The sequence below is a fragment of the Clavelina lepadiformis genome, chromosome 2 (genome assembly GCF_947623445.1).
Source record: "Clavelina lepadiformis chromosome 2, kaClaLepa1.1, whole genome shotgun sequence".
In the NCBI taxonomy this organism is placed as follows: domain Eukaryota; kingdom Metazoa; phylum Chordata; class Ascidiacea; order Aplousobranchia; family Clavelinidae; genus Clavelina; species Clavelina lepadiformis.
In genome coordinates, this window is record NC_135241.1 from 24644963 (window position 1) to 24671378 (window position 26416).

The 26416-nt window shown below is 36.9% G+C and overlaps 5 protein-coding genes, 2 long non-coding RNA genes and 2 other non-coding genes across 9 annotated transcripts in view; 5 read left to right on the forward strand and 4 right to left on the reverse strand.

Annotated features, from left to right (window-relative positions):
• LOC143444829 (uncharacterized) overlaps positions 1-7451 on the forward strand; it is a 32142-nt gene extending 24691 nt beyond the window's left edge. The window contains exon 5 of the mRNA XM_076943607.1: positions 6518-7451. Within this exon, the coding sequence (XP_076799722.1) occupies positions 6518-6684 (167 nt within the window). The 3' untranslated portion in view covers positions 6685-7451. The remainder of the gene's footprint in view (positions 1-6517) is intronic.
• Trnas-uga (transfer RNA serine (anticodon UGA)) lies at positions 3-84 on the forward strand. The gene has a single exon. It is a non-coding gene; the product is annotated as a tRNA-Ser (tRNA).
• Trnas-cga (transfer RNA serine (anticodon CGA)) lies at positions 321-402 on the forward strand. Its single transcript has one exon. It is a non-coding gene; the product is annotated as a tRNA-Ser (tRNA).
• LOC143444845 (uncharacterized) lies at positions 4814-6443 on the forward strand. Its single transcript, XR_013113774.1, has 3 exons — positions 4814-5579; positions 5963-6063; positions 6311-6443. It is a non-coding gene; the product is annotated as an uncharacterized LOC143444845 (long non-coding RNA).
• A 2779-nt stretch (positions 7452-10230) lies between the features above and the next one.
• Positions 10231-10746, reverse strand: LOC143444846 (uncharacterized). Its single transcript, XR_013113775.1, has 2 exons — positions 10631-10746; positions 10231-10549 (listed from the first exon to the last, which is right to left on the reverse strand). It is a non-coding gene; the product is annotated as an uncharacterized LOC143444846 (long non-coding RNA).
• A 21-nt stretch (positions 10747-10767) lies between these two features.
• Positions 10768-11563, reverse strand: LOC143444976 (uncharacterized). The gene is made up of 3 exons (XM_076943767.1): positions 11293-11563; positions 11126-11182; positions 10768-11012 (listed from the first exon to the last, which is right to left on the reverse strand). Exons 1-3 carry the CDS (start codon positions 11561-11563, stop codon positions 10768-10770), a joined length of 573 nt encoding a protein of 190 aa, XP_076799882.1.
• A 1324-nt stretch (positions 11564-12887) lies between these two features.
• Positions 12888-14198, reverse strand: LOC143444831 (retinoschisin-like). Its single transcript, XM_076943609.1, has 4 exons — positions 13882-14198; positions 13664-13804; positions 13356-13525; positions 12888-13274 (listed from the first exon to the last, which is right to left on the reverse strand). Exons 1-4 carry the CDS (start codon positions 14153-14155, stop codon positions 13137-13139), a joined length of 723 nt encoding a protein of 240 aa, XP_076799724.1. The 5' UTR covers positions 14156-14198; the 3' UTR covers positions 12888-13136.
• Positions 14199-17792: 3594 nt separating this feature from the next.
• Positions 17793-19375, reverse strand: LOC143444836 (retinoschisin-like). Its single transcript, XM_076943613.1, has 5 exons — positions 18868-19375; positions 18702-18758; positions 18444-18584; positions 18200-18369; positions 17793-18111 (listed from the first exon to the last, which is right to left on the reverse strand). The coding sequence occupies exons 1-5, from the start codon at positions 19145-19147 to the stop codon at positions 17974-17976; spliced, it is 786 nt and encodes a 261-aa protein (XP_076799728.1). The 5' UTR covers positions 19148-19375; the 3' UTR covers positions 17793-17973.
• A 2774-nt stretch (positions 19376-22149) lies between these two features.
• Positions 22150-23500, forward strand: LOC143444838 (retinoschisin-like). The gene is made up of 5 exons (XM_076943616.1): positions 22150-22485; positions 22612-22668; positions 22783-22923; positions 22998-23167; positions 23249-23500. The coding sequence occupies exons 1-5, from the start codon at positions 22215-22217 to the stop codon at positions 23384-23386; spliced, it is 777 nt and encodes a 258-aa protein (XP_076799731.1). The 5' UTR covers positions 22150-22214; the 3' UTR covers positions 23387-23500.
• The last annotated feature ends 2916 nt before the right edge of the window (positions 23501-26416 follow it).

The following is a 26416-nucleotide window of genomic DNA, read 5'->3' on the forward strand; positions in this document are numbered from 1 at the left end:
CAGTTGTCGTGGCCGAGTGGTTATGGCGACAGACTTGAAATCTGTTGGGCTATGCCCGCGTAGGTTCGAATCCTGCCGACAACGCCGATATTACTTTTGCAATTTCATATGGATATTCGGAAAAGTTCGATTTTATCTATTTCATCTATGTATTAAGCACAGTTGTCGTGGCCGAGTGGTTAAGGCGACAGACTCGAATTCTGTTGGGCCCTGCCCGCGTAGGTTCGAATCCCGCCGACAACGCAGATATTACTTTTGCAATTTCATATGGATATTCGGAAATGTGCGATTTTAACTATTTCATCTATGCATTAAGCACAGTTGTCGTGGCCGAGTGGTTAAGGCGACAGACTCGAAATCTGTTGGGCCCTGCCCGCGTAGGTTCGAATCCCGCCGACAACGCAGATATTACTTTTGCAATTTCATATGGATATTCGGAAATGTGCGATTTTAACAATTTCATCTATGCATTAAGCACAGTTGTCGTGGCCGAGTGGTTAAGGCGACAGACTCGAATTCTGTTGGGCCCTGCCCGCGTAGGTTCGAATCCCGCCGACAACGCAGATATTACTTTTGCAATTTCATATGGATATTCGGAGATGTGCGATTTTAACTATTTCATCTATGCATTAAGCACAGTTGTCGTGGCCGAGTGGTTAAAGCGACAGACTCGAATTCTGTTGGGCCCTGCCGGCGTAGGTTCGAATCCCGCCGACAACGCAGATATTACTTTTGCAATTTCATATGGATATTCGGAAATGTGCGATTTTAACTATTTCATCTATGCATTAAGCACAGTTGTCGTGGCCGAGTGGTTAAGGCGACAGACTAGAAATCTGCTGGGCTCTGCCCGCGTAGGTTCGAATCTCACGTCCAGAAGAAGAAGAAGGTTCAAAACCTTGTCCACCCACCTCCTGCTTTTCTTGCGAGATTGTAAGAATAAAGTCAAGATGCGCAGAAAGCATAGGGTGGGTGGGGGCAACCCATAGCACAGTGGAAAAACCGGAGAACGTCGACAAACAAGCTGCAGGTTCAAACCAGCGAGCCGCAGAGCGACGAGCCAACAACCGTTTGATGACCATTTGACTGTATAGGCCACCAGCTGGCCAGACTCACGTCTAGGGCACCAGCTGGCCAGACTCACGTCTAGGGCACCAGCTGGCCAGACTCACGTCTAGGGCACCAGCTGGCCAGACTCACGTCACGTCACGTAAATTCTGAGTATTTAGGAAGCTGCCGGAAGCTGTAAAAAATATTGCAAATGTTGCAAAAACTTGCCCTACTAATCACCTAATCCTAATCCTAATCACTTACCTTATATAATATATATAGATATCTATAGATATCTATATATAGATATAGTCATGAGTAAAACTAAAATTTATGAATTTCTTCACGTTTAAGGGGTCACTTCCGAATAAAACGACAATTTTGTGCTGAGCAACACAGTGATTGTGACCGTGTCGCACTCAATGCGTCATATTAAAAAAAGTAAAAATTTTCCGGTCCAATGCGCATGTGACGTCGATGTGGAGTAGTTCGTCGTTGCTTTGACGACAGCTGGTTCCAGGTCTAGGCTAAGTTGTAAATTTTGTGTGGGTTTGAATTTTTGTTTTTTTGGAGTATTTGTCATAAAATGTTAAGCTAAAAACTTGTTGTAAAGTTTAAGCAATTGTTATAGAAAACTGAGTACATGGATTTTGTCCAAATTAAGACTGTAGACAGACATAACCTAGGTCTTGTTGCAAGCCAAAATTCAGGGTAGGTTTATGATGTAGTTTTGCGTTGGTAGCTTCTTGATTTAATGTACTTTGCATTGAAAAGCCTATCTTTATGAATTGGGACATGAACCCTAAAGCATAGCTTGAGTCTTATGTCTAGGATATTGTCCATTTGTATCGCTGTCAAGTTGTCGTACCTCGGAAGGGTTTAAAAGAACCTGTGTTAGGAATCTCTGACAATATGATGTTACATTTATGTTGATCATAAATTGCTTAATCTTGCATCTTAAGCATTTTCTGGGAGGAGGTTATGTGATGATATTATAAAATTGCTTGCAAATCGAATGCTGCATAGAATACTTGTTTACGGAAATCGGCAAAGCAAAGCATTGCGTTACGTAATCGATTCCTCTCTGCTTATCGTATTAAGTCGTGACAAAAATGTCGTGCATGCCTGCATTGCGTGTGTTGTTATTCATAGTTGTTCAATGCGTTACAGTCTACGAAGTTAACCATAGAAAGTGGTCGACTTTATTATGTAGCTGTCACAATGTCTTATTTAATGTAATCGTTTAAACAAGAAACAATATAACCAGTTTATACAGTTGTCATGGTATACAATTGATTCTAAGATTAAGAGAAGCGAAACAACGACCTGAGACTCATTTCACTTCGAGGACATTAAGCAATTCTACAGACAAACATTGTAATTGAAGTGATCGTCCTTACAGGCTAAGGAACGATAAACAATCATTTCATTACAGATTAATTGAATGTGGTCGTCTGGTATCCTACAATAAAAGTCTGGTTACACGAACACAACTTAAACACAAGTGGACTTGTGGCCTGTACATTTTGAAAGTTTGCCAGATACGCCAGAGTGGAAAATTACCGATGTGACAAAGGAGTTGTTTAATTTTTGCCTCAGGCGTGAATACCGGCTATGGCTGCTATAAGTCTAACCCGTGAGCCCCTTGATGTGGGTATGCCCCTAATCGGATACCCGCTTCCGGCAAGGTTGAACCATAGATACGTTTGTCCATTTTACCCTTTGACCCCTTAAGCTTTACAAGGATTTGTCAGCGCAAATTCCAAGTCATTTTTAGTTTTTCCAAACCAGTTTGTTGTACTTATTTGATTAATTTTTCGGTTTTGCATTTTCTTGTTTGAAATCTTCCCGTTCAGTAATATCTGCATTGACGCTTGACATCAGCGCAATGTGTTTTCTTGTATAAAGTTACAGGAAATTGTTTTGTTTTCATTTCATCATCGTCTCAGACTGTGCCGACAACTGGCAGAAAACAGGAAGGCAGTTTCTTCGAAAATCAAAATTCTGTTGAAACCACACGATCAGCACGTATCTGTTTTCTAGCGCAAACCAGCTACACAGTCCGTAAATCGTGTAAGTTGTTGTTTGGTTAACACAGCGCAATGTGTTTTCTTGTATAAAGTTACAGGAAATTGTTTTGTTTTTCATTTCTTCATCGTCTCAGACTGTGTCGAAAACTGAATGTAGCCTCTACGTTCAATTAAATTATAAGCATATATTGTAAGATCAAAACATTTAGTTTCGTTTTACTCAAAGTGCTGTACGTGTATAGTTTTTCCAGAAAGACAACAGCATTTAATTGGGTAAAAAATTATGAAAAAAGATTAGTTTTAAAGACGTTCTGCAGAAAATTACCTTATTTTGTATGAGAAAGAGAATAGTTGGTTTTGAAGAAAAATTACTGTGTTATATCAATCTGTGCATAAAATGCGTATTCTTACAGGCACAATAGGCAACTTTGAAAAAAAACATGATGTGGATCTTTATGCTATGCTCCGTTACCATGGCCTTGGTGACAAATGGAGAAACATATAATTGCAACAGCGATGGCAACTTGTATGTGCCCGAAGGACCATCAGGCCAATTATGGTCTGAAGCAAATGGCAATCTACCAATGCAAATGGTTTTACCACCACCACCACAACCGCCGCCACCAATGACAGCACCTCATGTTGGATTTGTATCTGGATCATCAGAATGAGAAACCAATGAGAACTTTGAAGTATATTTGTCTGGACCGAAAGCTACCGTTTGTCAAAGAGAAAAAAACAGATATGGAACTACTTTTAAAAATTATAGTTGTAATTATTGTTGAAACTGTTAAAAGTCTGTCTTACAAACGTATTTCCTTTGAAGTTTGTCTTCCTGATTAGTCTGCTTCTAATACAATGTAATAGTATTGCACATATAACTGACATACTTATATGTTCCGAGGGTATGTCTAATTATCTGCGTCGTCTGGTAGTTTTTATACAACATTAACAACCACAAAGTGATAGTTTCTGATGATGAAGTTTTGATTTTCATATGTACGTCAAGTCGGTCAAGACTGTCATTTTCATTTGCTACTTGGCATATAATTGTACCGCTTTTATATTCCATCATATCGTTTATTTTTCGTTGTTGCATGAGTTGAAACGAATGTATAGTTGCATATGTGATAATATTGTGATAATAACCAAAATGAATATACAGACTGTGTAGGATTTACAATTCTAGTACTTATGTGTTGTTTTAGCACAGCGTAACACGAGACACAATCATTTCCTGTACCATTGTTGTGACGTAATATTTGTACCTTTCTCGCATGCGTTCAGTTTTCCGAAAATAAGTTTGTTAGCGTATGTCAGTACGAAGTAATAAGTTTGGGAATAATCAGCAACCAGCCAAAATGCTAAAACATAAATGCCAAAATGCTAAAACATAAACTGTTGGATGAAATGCTGTTGATGTGCCAATAAAATTTGTAATCGTATAAACAAGAAACAATATAATCAGTTTATGCAATCAACATATTTGTGCAAACTACTGAACAGTACAATTTAAGAGAAGCTCAGTGTTAAGTCAGACAACTTTGCTTGTCGGCTTCACAAGACAATCAGCTTCTAGCTGAACAATCGAGTCTAGGATTGACAAAGCTAGACAACGACCTTGAGGCTCATTATATCGAGGACAATAAACATTCAGACAATCAAAGATTGTTTTGGAGTGACTGGTACAGTCAAGTTCAACAACAATAACCAATCATTCCATTACACATATAAGTTATGTGCTATGTAGGAATGGTTAACAAGCTATATCAATACATACTCTCAATTACTTAGAATTGATTGCCAATGAGATATTTTTTCGGTAATGCTCAGAAAACAGGAAGGCAGTTTTTTCGAAAAACACAATTCTGTTGAAACCACACGATCAGCACGTTTCTGTTTTCTAGCGCAAACCAGCTACACAGTCCGTAATCCGTAATCCGTAAATCGTTTAAGTTGTTTGTGCGTCGTGACGAGCTGTAAAATTATGAAGAACGACACAAAGTTCTAAAGTGGTCATGTCCCAATTCAAAGAGATAGGCTTTTCAATGGGCTTTACCTAATAGGCCTAACCTTGCAAACTCGTCACCATGTATGACGTCACAGTTTCTTGGGGTGAAGTGGACGGCGCTATTTCCTACTATTTCACCGTGTCTGAAACTGATACAAGCACACAGTTGCGCTCATTCGCCTAACAAGCGCTTTCATCCGGCAGAGTTTCGTCGATAAACGTTGGATATTTTGCTGCAAGACACACGTACAAGGCTGAAATATTCGCCACGTCTGCAGATGGCGTGAGATCGGATACCGAAAGCGCTTCCTTCGATACCAGTAAGTATTGTTTTAAAAGTCGAATGATTGTCGAAAAACTGATAATCGCATTCATGGTGTACGACTTTGTAACCGGGACAGCAGCCCAAATCGGCGCATTAGGAGAATCTACTACGTCAGTGTCTGCTGTTGAAATTCGAGATCTGCCTTCAGCAGCACCAACTGCTAGTAAGTCCACTGATACCCCAGGTATACCCGAGCCTTCTCCACAAGATAACCCTGGAGTTCTGAATAGCGAAATGTTGCTTGCAATTCGGAACGCTCGTCTGTGAATCATTGGAATAAGCTTGCATGGGATGGTCGAAACACACATTTGTACATAATTGTGGGTGTACCGTACTGGCCTTTCTAAAAGATATTGGCTGTAATTTTTGTTAGTAACTCGTCATAAACAAACTGTTTTAATAGAGTTGTTGAAAAGCATTTTTGATGTTACATGATACATGATGATGATACATATTTTAACTTTTCCACTCTTGTTAAAATTGTTCTACACATTGTAACAATACTTGTTGAAGGTTGGACTTCCTTCAATAATCCGCTCTTGATAGCGGTTGTGCCGGTGGCGGTGGCATTTTTCAATCTTCTCGGCCTCTTTATACAAAAAAGACGGCAAAGGCAATTCGGCCAAAAACTAAACATATTTGGTCAGGTGAGTGGCTACTAGATACGCATCACGTGTTCCAATCCAAACACGATAGATCTACTTGCCATTGTCCACTTTTCCATCTACGTCGCCTGGTTTTATATCATAGCAGTTATGGTCACGTCGACTGTAATTTGTGTACTGTACGGTATGACGTATGGAGTTGAAACCTGCAGGGATTGGTGAGCAATTGTCACCAAATAATGAACAGTTAAGATTACGTCACACCTGCCAACACTTGATCAAATTTCAGGTTGGTTTCGTTCGTGAGCGCTTTCATCGAAAACGTCATAATTCTTGAATCTTTGAAAGTGGTCGTGATCGCTTACTTCTCAGTGCTAAACAATCCAAGACACAATCTTCGCGATTGGGTTCCTCCTTTGCCACAATCAAGTTCTTATCAAAACTATGATTTAGTGGGCGCTTTGAACGCGTTTTTATGATTTATTTCTTCCTGAAGTGAGGCCACGCTCTTACGTTAATCGTGACGCAATAAGGAGAAAACAGAAGAGAGAAAAACCGACCAATCCCATTTATCGTTCTCCAACACGTGAGAGAACCAATCGCAAGATAAACACGCAGGAGAATATAGAAATGCGACTCATCAAACAACGTGTTTCTCCATGAGGCTGACTTGGAAGAGCTGCCGAGTCACAATGCTTTTTACAGTAGACTGTGTAGTTTACTATTTTAAGCGAAGAAATATTTTATATGATTGGTATAATATGGTATGGTACGGTACGGTATCGTTTCCAATTCTACAACAATACTGAAAAGTAACTTCCTATTCTTTAAAATACTTGTAATTTATTTCAAAACTACAATTTTGATAAAATTAATTTTAAGAAAACGTGTATAACAAGAAATTTGATTTAAAATCTGACATTTTGGCCATCAGCATTTGCCACCAGCTTCCTAAGCCGCCTGAGAACCCCCTCAACCGATATGATAACTAATTCTTGTCGCATGGAAGAAGTAACTCGTCAGATACTCGCTTTTCAAGTTCAAGTAGACTTGGTAGAGTAGAATTACTCCTTTTGCCAACCCCAAAGAATAACATCGAACGGTGCCACGTCATCACTTCTGGATATTCACTCATGCGGACAACCACGACTCACCAATCTCTTAGAGAAGTGGACGTTCCTACTTTAACGAAAAGCGTAATGGCGGTTTGAGAAGCGGGTGGCGAATGATGATTGCTTTATCAAATTTTAACTTAAACTCCACCCTGTACACATTTTAAAGTTTAATTAAATTACAAGCTCTGTTGTTAAAGATAGGGAGTTACTTTTCAATCTCTTTGCGCTGTATATCCACATAATTATTGGATTAATTAGTGCCGCCAAGTGTCGCATCATCCCAATTCTAGAGACTTTAATCTCTCTCTCAATTAATATTTAAATGCCGATCAAATGGTGTAACTTATTCTTATAATAGCTGAATTGCATAGATCAAAGTTAGTTTATTGAATAATATTATTTGATAGTTACATATTAACTATTAAATTATTTTAGGGGTGTACAGACCAAAATACCCTCCAAAGTTTCGAAATTTATTATTCAACCGTTTGAAATTTACAAAATTGAAGCTCATAAAACGCTTTATAATAGCTCTGCAAAGTTAATTGTGGTTAGAATTGGGCGACAAATGTCAAAACGCAGTCAAATTCATGGCGACACATGTAGTGCTTAGTATCGCGATGTGAAGTCAAATTGAACAAATATTTCGGCTGCGCGTTGCAATGAATGCGTTTAAGTTTGAAGGAAAACCGGTTTCATAAATCGGAAAAAGAAAAACTGAACTTGAATGGATTAAGACTTGGTTGTAAAGCATTCAAGTTCATTTAAAGTGTACACCCCTAATCCTAAACTATGCATCGACTCCTACTAAATGGTCTTCAGTTGAATTCTCAGAAAAGTTTTCAAGCCTTCGCCCAAGAAGTGGACAGCAAGTGAAACCGACCAGTATGCGAGGACCCGAATTCTCTCTTATTGCCTTGAACATGAAGGCAGCAGCAGACCGTGGTTGCAGTGGAATCGGAGACAGCATTCCAATCTTCTGATGTTGGAACACATTCAGGGATGCAATCCATCTAGTGACAAATGATCAAGTATGTACAAGTTAGTAGCTACTAGTTACCATTTAATTTCGCTTCTTGTGTTTGTATTGTAGTTGTCGAAGTTTAACCATAAACCTCTAAGCATCCAGCATGTGCAGGATTACTTTGCTGACTAGCATTTAGAGACTGATTGCTGTGATCATGTTTTCTAAAAAGTGAAATTAAAACAGACTCGGAATAAATTTATTGTGGTAATTACTGGTGTTTTTATATATTTTATTAGATCGTGGTCGTTGCACTAATTCCGGATCCGGTTTCTCTGCTCAAAAATGATCCACCAACATCGTTCGATCCATCTGCTCCACATAAAGGTTTTCCCTGACAACAACACCAGCTAACGACAAGATGATGACATGTCTTGCTGGTACGTCATTGTCAATGTACCTGCCAAAAACAATTCAATCATGCACCGAGCAGCAACGTCATCACATTTATTCAAAGATTATCATCGGTGCAATTGTTCTGAACAATCCAGGGCTCGACATCAACGCCCAATATTATTACCATATATGGCCACAAGAAACCGGGCTTCGGCTTGGGATGGGGTTTCTTTTACGGTGGGTTTTATTTTCCCATCCACTGATGTACAGCATTGAAGTTATAAAGAATCAACAATCTTTGGTTTGAACACAACACCTGCTCTTCTGCCATAATCTGGATAACCTGGCTTTAAATATGGAAGTTTTAGCTTCATTTTCTGTGTTATTGAGTTTAGTTGTCGTGCTAGTTGTCATCAGCACCTTGACACCACCATTATTTTCCTGCATGTTTTAAGCCATCTAGGCTCTGTCACTTGTTTACGTGTATTATCGCATGTTATGAGCAACTAGCACTGTTTTTTCGTCCCCACCGCGTCAATGACGAAAAATAAAATGATTGATTGAATGTGGACGTCTGGTAGCCTACAGCAAAAGTCTGGTTACACGAATACAACTTAAATACAAGTGGACTTGTGGCCTGTACATTATGAAAGTTTGCCAGATACGCCAGAGTGGAAAATTAAAGATGTGGCGAAGGAGTTGTTTAATTTTTGCCATACTTGTGCTATAGTAGCCTGTCTGTAAGGTTCTCTACCGCCATAAATTTGAGCAACCAGTTACGCAGCTCGTATAAGGATAGACTTTCCGTAAAGACTTAACTGTGGAAAAAGCTGCAACAACCAGTAGGTAGGCCTATTACCGACCAAGCTGTATACCGGCAGTATACGTCCAAGTTCGATGTTAGTTTAGATTGTTCACAGAAAAATCTTTATCTATTCATTATGACTGCGTCTAATTTCCAGCACTGTATTTGTTGTAATTGACACCTGCCGTCTGCCGACTGCTCTTATACGGCTTCGAGATATATTGACACAAGAATTTAATGTAAATTAAATTGAAATCTTGCGTTTGACTCCGCAAATATAACACCATGTATGTTGTAGTTGATTAATTTTTGTTTACAATTGCTGGTAAGTTTCAAATACTCGTCATAAATGTGTGTGAAGCGTCGCGTTTGTCAGCTAATTCTGCCTTTGGTTTGCGGTAACGTCTTGCGATGTTCCTGTCTCGGCTACTTTGTGCGTTTTCTTTGTTCGTTACACGGTCTGTGTAGTAACCAGCTGATTTTATTTTAACGTTGTAAAGTTGCTTTGATCTTTGTTTGTTCTTTATTTTACAAATACGCAACTTTCGTTTAATAAACCAAACATTTATACGTCACAAAGTAACTCAGCGTATTAAACGTGATCTTGACAATCGATAATTGGACCAACTAAATAATATTGTCGATTACTCTTCCCATAATCTGAACAGAACTTATGGTTTGGTTAACCACATGGTTTTAGAAATTTAGAGATTCAGATTGCAAAATAAGCGTCCAAGTTCGAAATTAGTTGAAAATATTCACTAGAATACCCATATCTATCCTTTATGATGATGTTTAAATTCCAGCACTGTATTTTTTAAATGGACACCTGCCATCTGCCGACTACTCTTATAAGGCTTCGAGTTATATTGACACAAGAATTTAATGTAAATTAAATTGAAATCTTGCGTTTGACTCCGCAAATATAACACCATGTATGTTGTAGTTTATTAATTTTTGTTTACAATTGCTGGTAAGTTTCAAATACTCGTCATAAATGTAATTTTACCCAGTTTTCTTGTTTAGCAACAAATATACAGCCAGGAAATAAAGCGATTAGTAACCACACGTTTCAGATAGAAATAGTTTCAAATTTTCACGTCACACTTTTTAACAAGTAACGTATTCTATACGCATGGAAATAAGTGAGCTAAAATTCCACACCACAAATCTGACGTATCTTGCTGTGATTGGTTGAGGAAATATGTTGAGCACGTGACTATTGCTATCTGTATTTCCTTCAAAAATCTGTAAAACAATAAAAGTGATATGAAAACTGATTGGAAATCCTACCAGATCTACTTTACATAATGACGTCATAATACTCACCATATCATTTCCGTCATCATCCTGAATAAACTCCAATTCATCAGGGAAATTCCCAAATGATATCTTGTATCTGGTCACCCATTGGCTGGTACCGCGATTTCCTTGAGTGACGACACCAGTCAGTGTTGTGTTGACTTTCATGTCAACCTGGATCCAGGCTCCTCGTTTGTCTGTGAAAACACGAGATGATCAATTTCCAAGTTTTTTGTTTTTAAATTAGAAGTTTTCCTCGAGATTTTCTTACTGTTTGGATTAGAAGCACTCCAATATCCAGATCCATCCAATCGTCCTCGATGAGCTGCATGGGACGACCACATAGACGATGACGTCATGTCAGCATCCTGAACTCTTCCACTTTTGATTCCAAGAGGACAAGCTTCAACTTCAACAAACAAAGACGTTAAATTTATTGTTTGTTATATAATCTTATAAACTTAATGATATGGTATATTCATAAATTTTAAATCTGAAAAACTCAATTCAACTTGTGTTTACCTCTGCCGATATGGTCCATGACATTCCTTATTATATGTTCAACTCTTTCATACCGACCTTATAAAGTAATTAAAATTAAAACTTTGTTGAACCAACATTGTTGAAAAAAAGAAAACGGAAACCACACCCTTGTTGAGCGGAAAGTGGTATATTATGACGTCACTTACCGGAAACGTCATTAAGCCTTTCGCGAAGTTGCTCAACTTCGCTCAGATCACAAACACATTGTCCTGGAGGGCCGGGATTTCCCCGAGTTCCTTGCGGTCCAATAGCACCTTGCGGTCCCCGTCGACCTGGAGGTCCTTGGTGGGTGACAGGCAAGGGACGTTCCAAGGGTTCACGTTGCAAGTTCAAACAAATTTGTTCACCTTGACCTTGAACGGAAGTGACGAAAACCAGAAAGATAAAAAAAGATTGAACTCGGATAAAAAGCGCCATCTTGCTAAACATGAAAAATATCAAGTTAATTTTTTTTGAAATACAACTGTATTAAAGGTCTGTTTTGCAAATTAACTAAGCTATTTATAAAGTTGAATTACTAAACAAAAAGCTATGCTGATATGTACAAATTCTAAATATCACCTTTATGACAATAAAGTTTTTATATTATAAGGGAAAATATAAACGATTATGAAAACAACAACTCAATGCGGCCAATCTGTTAGAAATAGTCTCTTTGCTAGAAACAGCAGCTTTTTAAAACTTAGCCTAGATTTTTGCTTCAATATCGTTTTAGGATTTCTTTAAAATGGTCAGCCCAGCTGTAATCTCTCTTTGATCTGAACAATTTCTTTTAGACCACCTGGTTATAAAGACACTACTTAGCAAAGTATGCGTTTAAATTTGGTCATGCGTTTGCTGAAAGAGTTTTAAGATTAGAAAAAATGCAGCTTACATAACTGTTACGTCATTGACAAACGCTTTTTAAGTCCGAATAAGTCGAAGTTTCTGAAATTTCTCGAATATCAAAGAGTTGTTGTTTGTCGTCTTAGAATTAACCTGATGCAGATTTGTTATTCTGCTTGAATTTAAAAATGATTTCTAAGACATTTTAGGAAAAATATTAAACCATTTTTTTATTTAATAAGTATGAAGCTAAAAATATGATACACTATGTAGTGATCTTGTCATAAATTGCGATAAAACTGGACATTTTTTAAAGGATTTTATTTTCACAGCAATTGAATGAAATTGTTTGCTGCTGATTGTCGACTCGCACAAATTTGGTCCGATATTGCTCCAACTACTTGTAAATTTAGAAGAAATCAGTTCCTACGTCATTAACAATCACTTTTCCGACCAAAAGAATGTTGACTAATTATGGTTTTAGGTTGCTCCAGGCTGTTGGCAGCGAGTCTGTACATTTTACAGAATATTCTATGATATTATTACTTGCCTAAAAACAGCCGCGCTTCTACCTCAAGTACAGGCCACTTTTTGTTACGAATTTTGCCATCAGTTTTGTCACTAGTGAGGCTGTTTAGTGAGTGCACTAGTGTGCTTTTGTCACTTTCTCGCATTGTGAAGTTGCTTTGCTTTTGTTCATTTCTTTTTCCTTAAATACAAATGCACAACTAACTTATGAAAAGAAGACAATCTTGAAGAGTTTTATATCCACAAAACTTTGTAATTTAACTTGTGAATCAAAATTTTTGCCTTTGCTCTATCTGTATATCAATATAAAAATTTGTCCGAGTTTTTTTGAAAGATTGCTTCTTCTGCAGTGTAGCCATGAAAAGTGTTTATTAACAAGTGGCAGGTTCGCAAATCATTGTGCGGCTGATGTCGCGCTGCACCAAGAAAGGTTAAATAAAAACTACACACTGGGTGCGATATTCCACAAACGTTTACTTTTAAATTTTTGAGCGTCTTTATAAAGGAAGTATTTTGATTAAAACATGAATTTATAAGCAGTCTAACAATGAATAAGCTAATACACAGCAAGTCAATGAAGTGAAAAAGTACATCAATATTCAGCTTTGAGAAATGGAAACGTCATAGGACAATTCGATCAACAAGTGACGTATTCTATACGCATCGTGATATAATCGCTAAAATTCCACACTACAAGTCTGACGTATCTTGCTGTGATTGGTTTGGGAAACAAATTAAGCACGTGGCTGTTTCGATCAGTATTTCCTTCAAAAATCTGTAAAACAATTAAAGTTATATGAAGACTGATTGGAAATCCTATCAGATAAACTTCACATAATGCCGTCATAATACTCACCATATCATTTCCGTCATCATCCTGAATAAACTCCAAGTCATCAGGGAAATTGCCGAATGATATCTTGTATCTGGTCACCCATTGGTTGGTACTGGGTCTTCCTTGAGTGACGACACCAGTCAGAGTTGTGGTAACTTTCATGTCAACCTGGATCCAGGCTCCTCGTTTGTCTGTGAAAAAAATGCGAAATTAAAAATTATTTTTTATCTTGTCACCACATGACGTCAAACCCCGTTTGTCTGTGAAACTTTAAAAGCAGTAAAAGAGATTTTTTGCCAATAATTTAGAAAAATTTTAAATGTTTTTACTATTTTGAGAGGAAACATGCCAGATTCCAGATCTATCCAATCGTCCTCGATGAGCTGCGTAAGATGACGACCACATAGACGATGACGTCATATCAGCATCCTGAACTTTTCCACTTTTAATACCAAGTGGACAGACTTTAACTAAAAAGAGACACATAAAGTTGTTTGTGATGTTTTTTTGCCTTAATTAATGGACAAGCATAGACCAGTTTCCATACCTCTGTTAAGATTGTTGATGAGAAGTTTCAAACGTCTTTGCTCGTCATCGGTCAAATCACAAACACACTGTCCTGGAGGACCGGGATTTCCCCTAGTTCCTTGCGGTCCAGTAGCACCTTGCGGTCCACGTCGACCTGGAGGTCCTTGGTGGGTGACAGGCAAGGGACGTTTCAAGGGTTCACGTTGCAAGTTCAAACAAATTTGTTCACCTTGACCTTGAATGGAAGTGACGAAAACCAGAAAGAATAAAGAAGAAAGAAATTTTACAAACATTTCCCACTTGAACAAATTCTTGAATCTAAGAAATATAAAGTTAATTTTACACCAATGTACAAAAATGAAAACTTTATTTTGCATATTAAATAGATTATTTATCAACTTATAAGCCCAACTAATACGTAGCCTAATTATCATCATTAAAGTTACTGTGTATGATCTGAAAACAGCGCATAAGCACTCTATGAAAACAACTCAAACGATTATTATCTGTCAAAAGCACTTTTTGTTCTATAAATAAAGTTTTTTGACATCTAATTTATGTGTATGGTTTCTATAAAGACTTGACTGCTTTAAAAACAAACTACAATAACCAGTAGTTATCACTGATCAAACTGTACTCGTTTGGTTATTTTGCGAAAATCAATTCAAACAATCTGAATTTATACACCGGGTTTAGCAAAATTTTGTGCCTATAATTAATTGGTCAGGAATTTACCAACCAACTTTCAAATGTGAAAAAATGCATCACAAAGAGTTTATACGTCACTAACTGTAGACGAGCAAGATATGTGGCTTTTTATGGTCAGGAATTTACGCAGTACTTCTAAAATGTAGAAAAATGCAGATAAAACAAGTAATACGTCACTGATGGTTGTCTTCGAGGTCCAAATAAGTCTTAAAATTCTCGCCATTGCCTTAATGTTGCAGAGTTGTGTTTACGTGGTTGCAAAATAACTGAAGCTATTAATAGCGGATTGCCGCTCTGCACACATTTGCTTTCTGTATTGTTTAAAACAGTGGTTCTTAACCTGGGGCCATTCCTTGTCAGTGAGAGGTAACAAGGGGGAGGATGGGGAATTTGTTGTCACCCGAAATTATGAACAGCTTTTCATTTAAAAAAATATTCTGTGATCATCGGGATTTTTGAGGGCCAGAAGTTTTTCATCTTCATTTCTTTTTGTCTTCACCTTTTTATTTTGCGATTCCCTGTCCGCTGTAACCATGGCAACGTTGACTGCTACGAAAGCTACAGCAATGTCTTAAAACAATTTAAGACATGTAAGATTAGCCACTAAAACATTGGCGTCTCAGTTGCCATTTCATCCCTTTGCAGGAAACGCCAAGTCACGGCACTTATACCTGTCAAGTTTAAATAAATCTTGAGATTGATACATGACATATAACAAAGCTCTTATCATTGAACATTTAGGTGCACTTACACGGTTGAATTTAAAGGAAAATGGATTCGCTTTTCTGTATAAGTTTCATGTAATTTCAATTCTTGAATTTCAACAAATATAAAGCAAAGCAATCGACATCATTAATCATGCAGACATTGGTCATGTCTGGGTATTAAAACGTTGTGGCTTAGTTTCCTATAAAAAGTGATTCGTTGCCAATTGTTTGCGGAATGCAGCTTCAAAACTATCTGACTTTCTTTGGTTAGGAATCTGTCCAGGAATTTCAAAGTAAAATCACAACCCACACAGGTGCAACGTCACGCATAGCGGCTTACCAAGAACTTTGCAAGTGATTCGCAAAAAATCCAGATACAAGTTTCGGTTGCCGCGAAATCGCACGATAGTTGGCTTCCGAATAAGTCTCGACATTCCCCAGGTTGCCAAAATACTGGAAACTTGTAGTTTGTAGTTCAAGCTAGCTGAAGCAACTTACATCAACTTGCCGCTCTGCACAATTTGCCTTGCAATCTTTGCAGTGAAGCGTTGCGTTGTTCAGCTAATTCTGCCTTTGGATTGTCTGTAATATCTTGCGATGTTCCTGTCTCGGCTACTTTGTGCGTTTTCTCGTTTTGTTACGCGGTCTGTGCGGTCTGTGTAGTGGCGGTTACTATTTTTTATACAGTAACTACCAAACTATGGAAAATTAATATACTGCAATTCGACTCTTACGAACAATTAGAAAGTTGCGAAATCTGTCTAGAAACTCCTAAACTTCAGTTGAATAGTTTATATAATTTTAAACACTGAGAATCTGATTAATATCGGTTTTAATATTCTTCATTATTACTTCAAACAAACATTAAAAATTACAACAATATTATTATTATATAAAGAGGATTTTAAGAATTAATTAGCAACCAAAGCGCATCACTCTACATTTCAGATTGATTAAGGAATTGTTCACAGAGTTATTACGATCTATATCTTATCATTCATTGAACTTTAAAACTCTAACTGAATACTGAAAAACTAATACTAAACAAAACTGATCTAAATCATAGCATGCAACGATACATTTATACACTGAAGGAGATAATAAAGAAACAGAATTCCAACTTGAGGCGCAATGCGTTTATCAATCACAGGAAATGATTTGGACTTTTAGACTCGAAGTTTTACAGGTCAGGTGATAATTTCAATTTAGAAATTTTCAATAAAAGGAAATAAATGTCAATCAAAATTGTCTATTTTATGTTAACAATGCTGTTAATACGAGGTCAATCGTGCAGATAAACATTTTACCAATTAAGTTGCCAATCACATAGGGGTTATTTCGAATTCGGCAAGTTCATAATGCAATGTAAATAACATGTTAACAAAATAGGATGACAAGTATCGTGATATCTTAGTACTAAAAAGTTCAAAAGTGCAAGGTAGATAGCATGTTTACGGAACTGGTTGTCAATCAACTATTCTTCGATAAGTTCGCAGTTATACCGTGAACTGAGATTGAACTTATGGCAAGCATGACATTATGTAATAGCGCGGTAAATGGCAGAATATAATTATATCGACACAACTTGGAAAACAATGGAAACAGCGTCTTCCATGTCCTTGGATACAAATATCCGTTATTTTTGCTTAACCGATCTAAAGTAAAAAATCATCGTCCCAGCAGAACCGGATAATCAAGAAAGCAAAAAAACACCAAAATAGCCTGAACGTTTTCGAACTTTTAACGATTGCAATAAGCTTGTTCACATCAACGTTTCAAAAACAGCTTTTCCTCTGAGTAGTACTCTGAAAAATGATGGCAATTGAGGCACTATATCGCTCTTGTGTTCACATACCACCATAGGCGTGTTAGTGCAGTAATGTACCACTGCCTGTCACTATATCACCGGGAAAATATCGCGCGTTCAAAGCTGTTTTTAATGGATTCTTGTTAATATAACTTCAATATTATAACTTAGTAACCTAAATGTAACTTCAATTCAACCCCAAGTAGCGTCAATCAACTCCTTGTATGTGCACATTCTCCTAACTTACCCGTCGATCTTTAGCTATGAGCTGCGTGACCTACTTACGGTGAAAGAATTAATCTCATTACGTTTGTCCATTTTACCAGCCGCATTGGCGACACGGCAGTTTCGGTGACGATACGTGAAAGAACCATAATTGAGTTTTACGTGTAAAAAGAAAGCAGCAGTGAGTTGCACTGCAGTGTTGTAGCCTGGTATTAGACGCGGTCAGCCTGCAACCACCTCACACAATTGCTTTGTCCAGAAGGGGTGGGAAATTGGATCTAACACACAAGTGCACAACCAGATGACGTCACAGTTTGAATAGCGGCGGTCTAGTATACAAAGGTATCCTGTGGTTGTACACTTGAATTATTATATCTATGATTGCATCATATAATCATACAAAACTTTTTATAGTTATAGAGTTATATCGACACAAGAATCGTAAATTAAATTGAAATCTTGCGTTTGCCTCCGCAAATATAACACCATGTAAGCTGTGGTTTATTAATTTTTGTTTACAATTGCTGGTAAGTTTCAAATACTCGTTATAAATGTAATTTTACCCAGTCTTCTTGTTTAGCAACAAATATACAGTCAGGAAATTAAGCGATTAACAACAACACGTTTCAGATATAGATAGTTTCAAATTTTCATGTCACACATTTTAACAAGTCACGTATTCTATACGCATAGAAATATGTGCGCTAAAATTCCACACCACAAATCTGACGTATCTTGCTGTGATTGGGTGAGGAAATATGTTGAGAACGTGACTTTTTTCGTCTGTATTTCCTTCAAAAATCTGTAAAACAAAAAAAAAACTTTAAAAAATGTTATTGGAAAATTTATCAGACGTACTGTACGTTACATAATGATGTCATAATACTCACCAAATTGTTTCCGTCATCATCCTGAATAAACTCCATATCATCAGGGAAGTTTCCAAATGATATCTTATATCTGGTCACCCATTGGTTGGTACTGGGTCTTCCTTGAGTGACGACACCAGTCAGAGTTGTGTTAACTTTCATGTCAACCTGGATCCAGGCTCCTCGTATGTCTGTGAAAACACGAGATGATCAATTTCCAAGTTTTTTGTTTTTAAATTAGAAGTTTTCCTCGAGATTTTCTTACTGTTTGATGGTAAAGCAATCCAAACTCCAGATCCATCCAATCGTCCTTGATGAGCTGCATAAGACGACGAATATATAGACGATGACGTCATATCAGCATCCTGAACTTTTCCACTTTTGATTCCAAGAGGACAAATTTCAACTTCAACAAACGAAGGAGTTAATATTTATTGTTTGTTACATAATATTATAAACTTAATGATATGATATATTCATAAATGTTAAATCAGAAAAACTCAATTCAACTTGTTGTGTTTACCTCTGCCGATATGTTCCATGACATTCCTTATTATCCGTTCAACTCTTTCATACCGACCTTAAGAAGTAATTAAAATTAGACTTTGTTGAACCAACATTGTTGAAAAAAAGAAAACGGAAACCACAACCTTGTTGAGCGGAAAATGGTATATTATGACGTTACTTACCGGAAACGTCATTAAGCCTTTCGCGAAGTTGCTCAACTTCGCTCATATCACAAACACATTGTCCTGGAGGGCCGGGATTTCCCCTAGTTCCTTGCGGTCCAATAGCTCCTTGCGGTCCCCGTCGACCTGGAGGTCCTTGGTGGGTGACAGGCAAGGGACGTTCCAAGGGTTCACGTTGCAAGTTCAAACAAATTTGTTCACCTTGACCTTGAACGGAAGTGACGAAAACCAGAAAGATAAAAAAAGATTGAACTCGGATAAAAAGCGCCATCTTCAGCATAAACTAACAGGCTTATGTTGCTAAACATGGAAAATATCAAGTTTTTTACTTCAAAATGCAACTATATTGCAGTAAAGGTCTGTTTTTCAATTTAACTGATCTATTTATGAAATTGACTTACTACACAAAAAGCTATGTTGATATGTACAACGTTTAACTATCAACTTCATGACCACAAAGTTGTTACATTATAAAGCACAATATAAACGATTATGAAAACAACAACTCAAAGCAGCCATCTGTTAGAAATAAACTTAATGCTAGAAACAGCAACTTTTAAAAATTTAGCCTAAATTTTAGCTTCAATATCGTTTTAGGACTTCTCTAAAATAGTCAGCCCAGCTCTAATCGCTCTTTGTTCTGAACAATTTCTTTCAGTCCACCTGGTTATAAAGACACTACTTAGCAAAGTATGTGTCTATATTTGGTCATGAGTTTGCTGAAAGAGTTTTTAGATTAGAAAAAATGCAGCTTACATAACTGTTACGTCATTGACAAACGCCTTTTAAGTCCGAATAAGTCGAAGTTTTGGAAATTTCTCGAATATCAAAGAGTTGTTGTTTGTCGTCTTAAAATTAACTTGATGCAGATTTGTTATTCTGCTTGAATTTAAAAATGATTTATAAGACATTTTAGGAAAAATATTAAACCATTTTTTTACTTATTGAAAATGCAGCTAAAAATATGATACACTATGTAGTGATCTTGTCATAAATTGCTATAAAACTGAACAGTTTTTAAATGAATTTATTTTCACAGCAGTTGAATGAAATGGTTTGCTGCTGAGTGTCGACTCGCACAAATTTGTTCCGATATTGCTCCAACTACTTGTAAATTTAGAGGAAATTAGTTCTACGTCATTAATAATCACCTTTCCGACCAAAAGAATGTTGACTAATTATGGTTTTAAGTTGTTTCAGGCTGTTTGCAGCGAGTCTGTACATTTTACAGAATATTCTATGATATTATGACTTGTTTATAATTCGAGAGAGTTTGTTTCGTAAGCTGATGAAATGTAACTTGTAGTTTTTTCAAATAAGACAACAGCTTTAAAGCTTCTTAACATTAAATACAGATCTTCTTAAAAGTCAAAATAAAATTTTTAAGATACTTCATTTGCATGTGCTTTGAAACATTATAGAGGCAATGGTAGGCAAGGAAACATTGGTTAACCGGACGTTTGCGTGAGGCATATTAGCGTATTAAAGTGCTTGTACGCTGATTAAATAACAGCAAATGCAATGAAGGAAATTTATCCGTAAAATAACGTCCAGTCAAGTCACACAAAAAACGTTTTCGTCATCAAGAATTTTTCCAGTTTTCACAAAATTGTTCCATTTATAGCTACACCTTTCTCTTATATGGATAAACAAGGTTTGGTTTTCAATTGCATTTTATAAACCTTAACACGGCATTTATGACAGTTTTAGAAGGAAAACACACACAGTAGGTGTTATCTCACGCGTAGACATTCCAGGTTATATTGATATTGCCAATGTTTGACAGGATTTGTGGTTAATTGTTCGCTCAGCATGTTTGCTCAGGGAATTTCCGATCTGTAAAGTCTTGTGTTGCAAACGTACAAACATTTTTTTGTCAATTCATTACATTGGTGCTATTTGATGATGCTATTTGCTTCGGTGAACATCTACCGTCTGCTGAAACCTTATAATAGGATAAATGAAACGAGCTTTTGACATATTCTAGAATAGTTTTAATCCAAACTGGTCGCTTTGCATAGATAAGATGAGAGTGACAACCTTGATATTGCACAGACGATATATTGTTCTGATCTCGACGTATTGTTTGCGCATAGTATGAATGTAACCTTTACATGATTCTGAGAAACGGTAAAGATTTACTTTCCAAAAAAAAGAAAAATTAACTACATGCAAAATTCGATATTTCAACCTTTGAGGTTCTTATTGACGTGCAGTTGTTGTAGATTTGACTATTAAAGAAGATCTCTCACGTCATAATATCATGGAATCTTTGGTTGAGATTAGAAAGCAAAATCTGCAAATCATCAACTTGCTACAAACAACCTACAGTAGCTTAAAGGCACAATTGCTTAAAATTCTTTCGATCTAGAAACAAATTATCGATGACGTAGGTAGCACCTGAGGTGTTTTTGTTCTAAGCTTACTAGTATTGGAGCAATATCTTGTGAAATTTGGCCGCATATTGTTGCAAGTCGACAATCAGCAGCAAACAACCTCCTTCGAATGCCATGAAAATATAATTGTTTAACATTCATCGGCATTCCAATTGACACCTCACGTAACCAACCAGTCACTTTAGAAATAAAAGGAATGTATTAAAAAATACAAAAAAAGCTGGCTTTGCTTAACAACGCCATGTATTTTGCAATTTAAAACGATACCAGAAGTGGGGGATCGTGTTTACAGCAACATCGTGGGAGCGTTTCCATGTAAGTGAAAAAGCTGATCTTAAAACCCGCATAAACACTTAGAGCATAAGGACGCTTCACTGCAGACTGAGCAAGGCGTGTAAGACCACAAGCCACAACTCATCACTATTTAAGTAATCTGAACAAATCTTTGACTTATTTGGACTTTTAAGACGACCGTTAGTGACGTAGCACCTGTTTGTGCTGCTTTTTCTAATTTGAAAACTCACTCAGCAAATTCCTGACCAAACTTAGCCACATAGTTTGCCAGCTTACGTCTTTAGAAACAGCAAGGCTGAAGGATTTGTTCCAGATTAAAGATCTTATGCGACTATATAGGTCGGTGATTTTAGGGAAATCTTGTAGCTACTGATAAGTTTACTTAAAAGCTAGACTTCAAGAGAAGGCTGTTTATGAAAAAGCTTTTAAAAAAAAGGTCGCTGTGTGTTATCGCCATTGTTGTAGCCTACTCTGCTATCTTTGGTAACAATAGGTAAAATCTATGTATCAGTGGAGCTTGTGATACACTTGCACCATACATCAGCTTTATAAACAGCGAAATTTGTTTGAAAAACAGAGTTTTGTCTTTATGTGTATTAAAGAAAACTGAACCAGATATTTTTCAGGTTTATCGAATTAAGCTTACTTGCACGTAAAATGGTGGTGTTTGTCAAAATTAGTTCAGTTTTTTTCTTTCTGGTTTTCGTCACTTCCATTCAAGGTCAAGGTGAACAAATTTGTTTGAACTTGCAACGTGAACCCTTGGAACATTCCTTACCTGTCACCCACCAAGGACCTCCAGGCCGACGTGGACCCCAAGGTGCTATTGGACCGCAAGGAACTCGGGGAAATCGCGGTCCTCCAGGACAATGTGTTTGTGATCTGAGCGACGTTGAGCAACTTCGCGAAAGTCTTAATGACGTTTCGGGTAAGTGACGTCATAATACACTGCTTTCTGCCCACTAAGTGTGCGTTTTATGACGTTGTAATTTTCATATTTTTCAATAATTTTTATTGCTGTAAATAAAATTTTTAACTTTAATTACTTCATAAGGTCGGTATGAAAGGATTGAACATATAATAAGGAATGTCATGGAACATATCGGTAGAGGTAAACAACAAGTTGAATTGAGTTTTTCTGATTTAACATTTATGAATAGCCATATCATTAAGTTTATAAGATTATATAACAAACAATAAATTTAACTCCTTCATTCGTTTGAAGCTGAAGTTTGTCCTCTTGGAACCAAAAGCAAAAGAGTTCAGAATGCTGATATGACGTCATCGTCTGTATATTCGTCAACCTATTCTGCTCATCGAGGACGATTGGATGGATCTAGAGCTTGGATTGCTTCTAATCCAAACAGTAAGAACAGTTCGAGGAAAACTTCTAATTTAAAAACAAAAAACGTGGAAATTGATTATCTCGTGTTTTCACAGACAAACGAGGAGCCTGGATCCAGGTTGACATGAAAGTTAACACAACACTGACTGGTGTCGTCAATCAAGGAAATCCCAGTACCAACCAATGGGTGACCAGATACAAGATATCATTTGGGAATTTCCCTGATGAATTGGAGTTTGTTCAGGATGATGACGGAAATGATATGGTGAGTATTATGACGTCATTATGTAAAGTATATCTGGTAGGATTTCCAATCAGTCTTCATATCACTTTTATTGTTTTACAGATTTTTGAAGGAAATACTGATAAAAATAGTCACGTGCTCAACCTGTTTCCTCAACCAATCACAGCAAGATACGTCAAATTTGTGGTGTGGAATTTTAAATCACATATTTCCATGCGTATAGAATACGTGACTTGTTAAAATGTGTGACGTGAAAATTTGAAACTATCTATATCTGAAACGTGTGATTATATTTGTGCTGTATATTTGTTGCTAAACAAGAAGACTGGGTAAAATTACATTAATGACGAGTATTTGAAACTTACCAGCAATTGTGAACAAAAATTAATAAACTACAGCTTACAAGGTGTTTTATTGGCGGAGGCAAACACAAGACTTCATTTCAATTTACATTAAATTCTTGTGTCAATATAACTCGAAGCCTTATAAGAGCAGTCGGCAGATGGCAGGTGTCAATTACAACAAATACAGCGCTGGAAATTAGACGCAATCATAATGAATAGATAAACGATTTTCTGTGAACAATCTAAACTATCATCGAACTAGGACGCATGCTTTGAGACGCTTTTTGAAGAATAATTAGGCGGTATACAGCTTGGTCGGTAATACCTACTGGTTGTTGCAGCTTTTTCCACAGATAAGTCTTTACGGAAAGTCTATCCTTATACAAGCTGTGTGATTAGTTGCTCAAATTTATGGTGGTAGATAACTTTACAGATAGGCTAGATGTTTACAAAGATAATGTTTACACGATATACAGAGTTTCAACATTTGGTTGCTTTAATGCATTCCGGATACTTTCTCTATTTTTTGTTTTTTTTTAATAATTTTGTTACCGTAGAGGTTGTATTTATATTTAGCTGATAGCGCTACTTCTGCTTCATCTATAGCTTACATATTTTTCAAAATATGGTTTTTCTTGGCTCCGGACTATATCAAAATTAACACGATATTTCTCAGGTTTAGAAAAATGTTTATACGAAAGATGGCGTTGTTTTTTCTTGATGGTTTCGTCACTTCCATTGAAGGTCATTGTGAAGAAATGTTTTTAAACTTGCAACGTGAAACCTTGGGACGTCCCTTGTATATCACCCACCAAATAACTTCAAGTCGATTGGAACCCTCAGCGCTTAAGCTGAGGCTGAGTCTTATCCTCATCTTATGTCTGGTCACATTTTTCTCGTTGAAAATGAGAAGAGCTTCAATGGCAACCTCTAGAAATCTACTCAAGTCATCGTAGTGTTATTTTTTTTGACCCAAACAAACGGACTCTGCAGTTGTTATTGCGTTGGTAACTTACTTAATTCTTACCGTAAGTTGGCGTGTTAACCGTTAGCATTAAACCATGAACAAGATTACTTCATGGCCGATTCGTATTTTGTTCCTTTGCTAATTCGTTATATTCTTCAAAACGCCAGCAAGGATCTCTTCAAAAAGATATACAGTGGAAGCCTACTTTATGCTATGCATTGCCTATGTCATACCATACCATGATAGATGATCAACTACACCATCTACCGGATGGTAGATTTTAGGAAAAGTCATCGTAATCACGAAAAGTCACAAATATTTGAAGTTCTTCACGTTTGCAAGTATTTTCCATTACATTGCAATTACAAGTTTTTTAACTTTTGGCTAATTTGAAGCCACATCAGAATATGGTTAAGAAAATTGGTTGTTGCTGGAGCGGTAGCCCTGTTCCATAGACATCAGCGTACTTTGAACTCAATTTTAAGGTAGCGGTCAACGTTATAAAAGCTTCATAATCGAGTTTAGGTTCAAACATTTTTAATCTAGAATTCTATTTGTGCATGCTATGTAATGAACATGTTTGAGTCATAATATGATTCAGTTATGTAACAAACGTCCACAGCATATTTCCTCAAGTGGACTATTCTAGTAATAAACGTGTAGGTTTGCTTGAAAAATATGCAAAAGTTGGTTCAAGATGTCAACGGAAATGACGTGGTGAGTGTATTTGATGTCATAATATAAGGTATGCTGCAAATATGTTTCAAAAATTGAAGAGTTGCTTTCATTGTTTTACAGATTTTTGAAGGGAATACTGATGATAACAGTCACGTGCTCAACTTGTTCTCTCGTCCAATCACGGTAAGATACGTCAGATTGGTGGTGTGGGATTTCAACGCACATATTTTGTTGCGTATGGAATACGTCACTTGTTAAAATGCATGACGTGAAAATAAAAATCCGTCATAAATGAGGTTTATTAAAATTATTCGCTTCATCTGCATCTTGATGTGTATCACTTATACTATATAACTAACTCATATGATTTATTGGCATTTGGAGGTTATAAAAATAAAATTTCTGACAAATATCTCAACTTACTTTGTCCTCAAAAATCTCAATAAAATGATGGTTTCTTTTAGTTCAAAGACCAACACATTTAACGCTAATCCTTCGTGGTTTGGCGATGCCTATAATATAATACAGTGGGACCTCGTTAATCCGTACCCCGATGAACCGGAATCCCCGCTATCCGACACAAAACTGCCGGGAACGGATTTCTTTCTATGCATTTTACCCCTTTAATCCGGAAACCCCGCTGTCCGACTCCGACACAAAAGTTTTGGAACAAATGTGCTAAATCAATAGCAATAAAATCCGATAAACCGGATTATTAAGAGTTAATGGAAAATGATTCACGATTGTCCTAATACAGTATGTTAGTTTCTTGACGAAATAATAGCCGATAATTATCTACGCATAATTACGTTGCGTTGCATAATGACGTTGTAGCAGCGGTGACGGTCCTATTCGTTGTGGCAAGCCACTTTGTCAGTTACAGCTGAGTAAGCCGCACAGCTTTTTAGTCATACTATGAAATACTGTACAGTATTTTAGAAACGAAAAAATAAATTGTTCATCAACACTAACAAACAACGCTTCCGCGGTCGCAAAAAAATACGTACATTACGTAGGTTGAGTGCGGCAATTTATTGAAGACATACTGCTGCGACTCTATCGTGCTATCAGCTTTTGATATCGCATTGCGCAAAAATTGGAAACAGGCCTAAGAAAGTTCAAGACTGCTGGTCTCGCCGGAATGTTTCGCCATGCAAGAGCGGTTGTCAAACCGATTTGCGGCCGCATGATCGTCACTTCTGGCTTAGAGCATTCGTGTTTAATACGGTGGTTCTGGGGTTCGACACTGGGTCGGATCATACAAAAAATATAATTTTATTT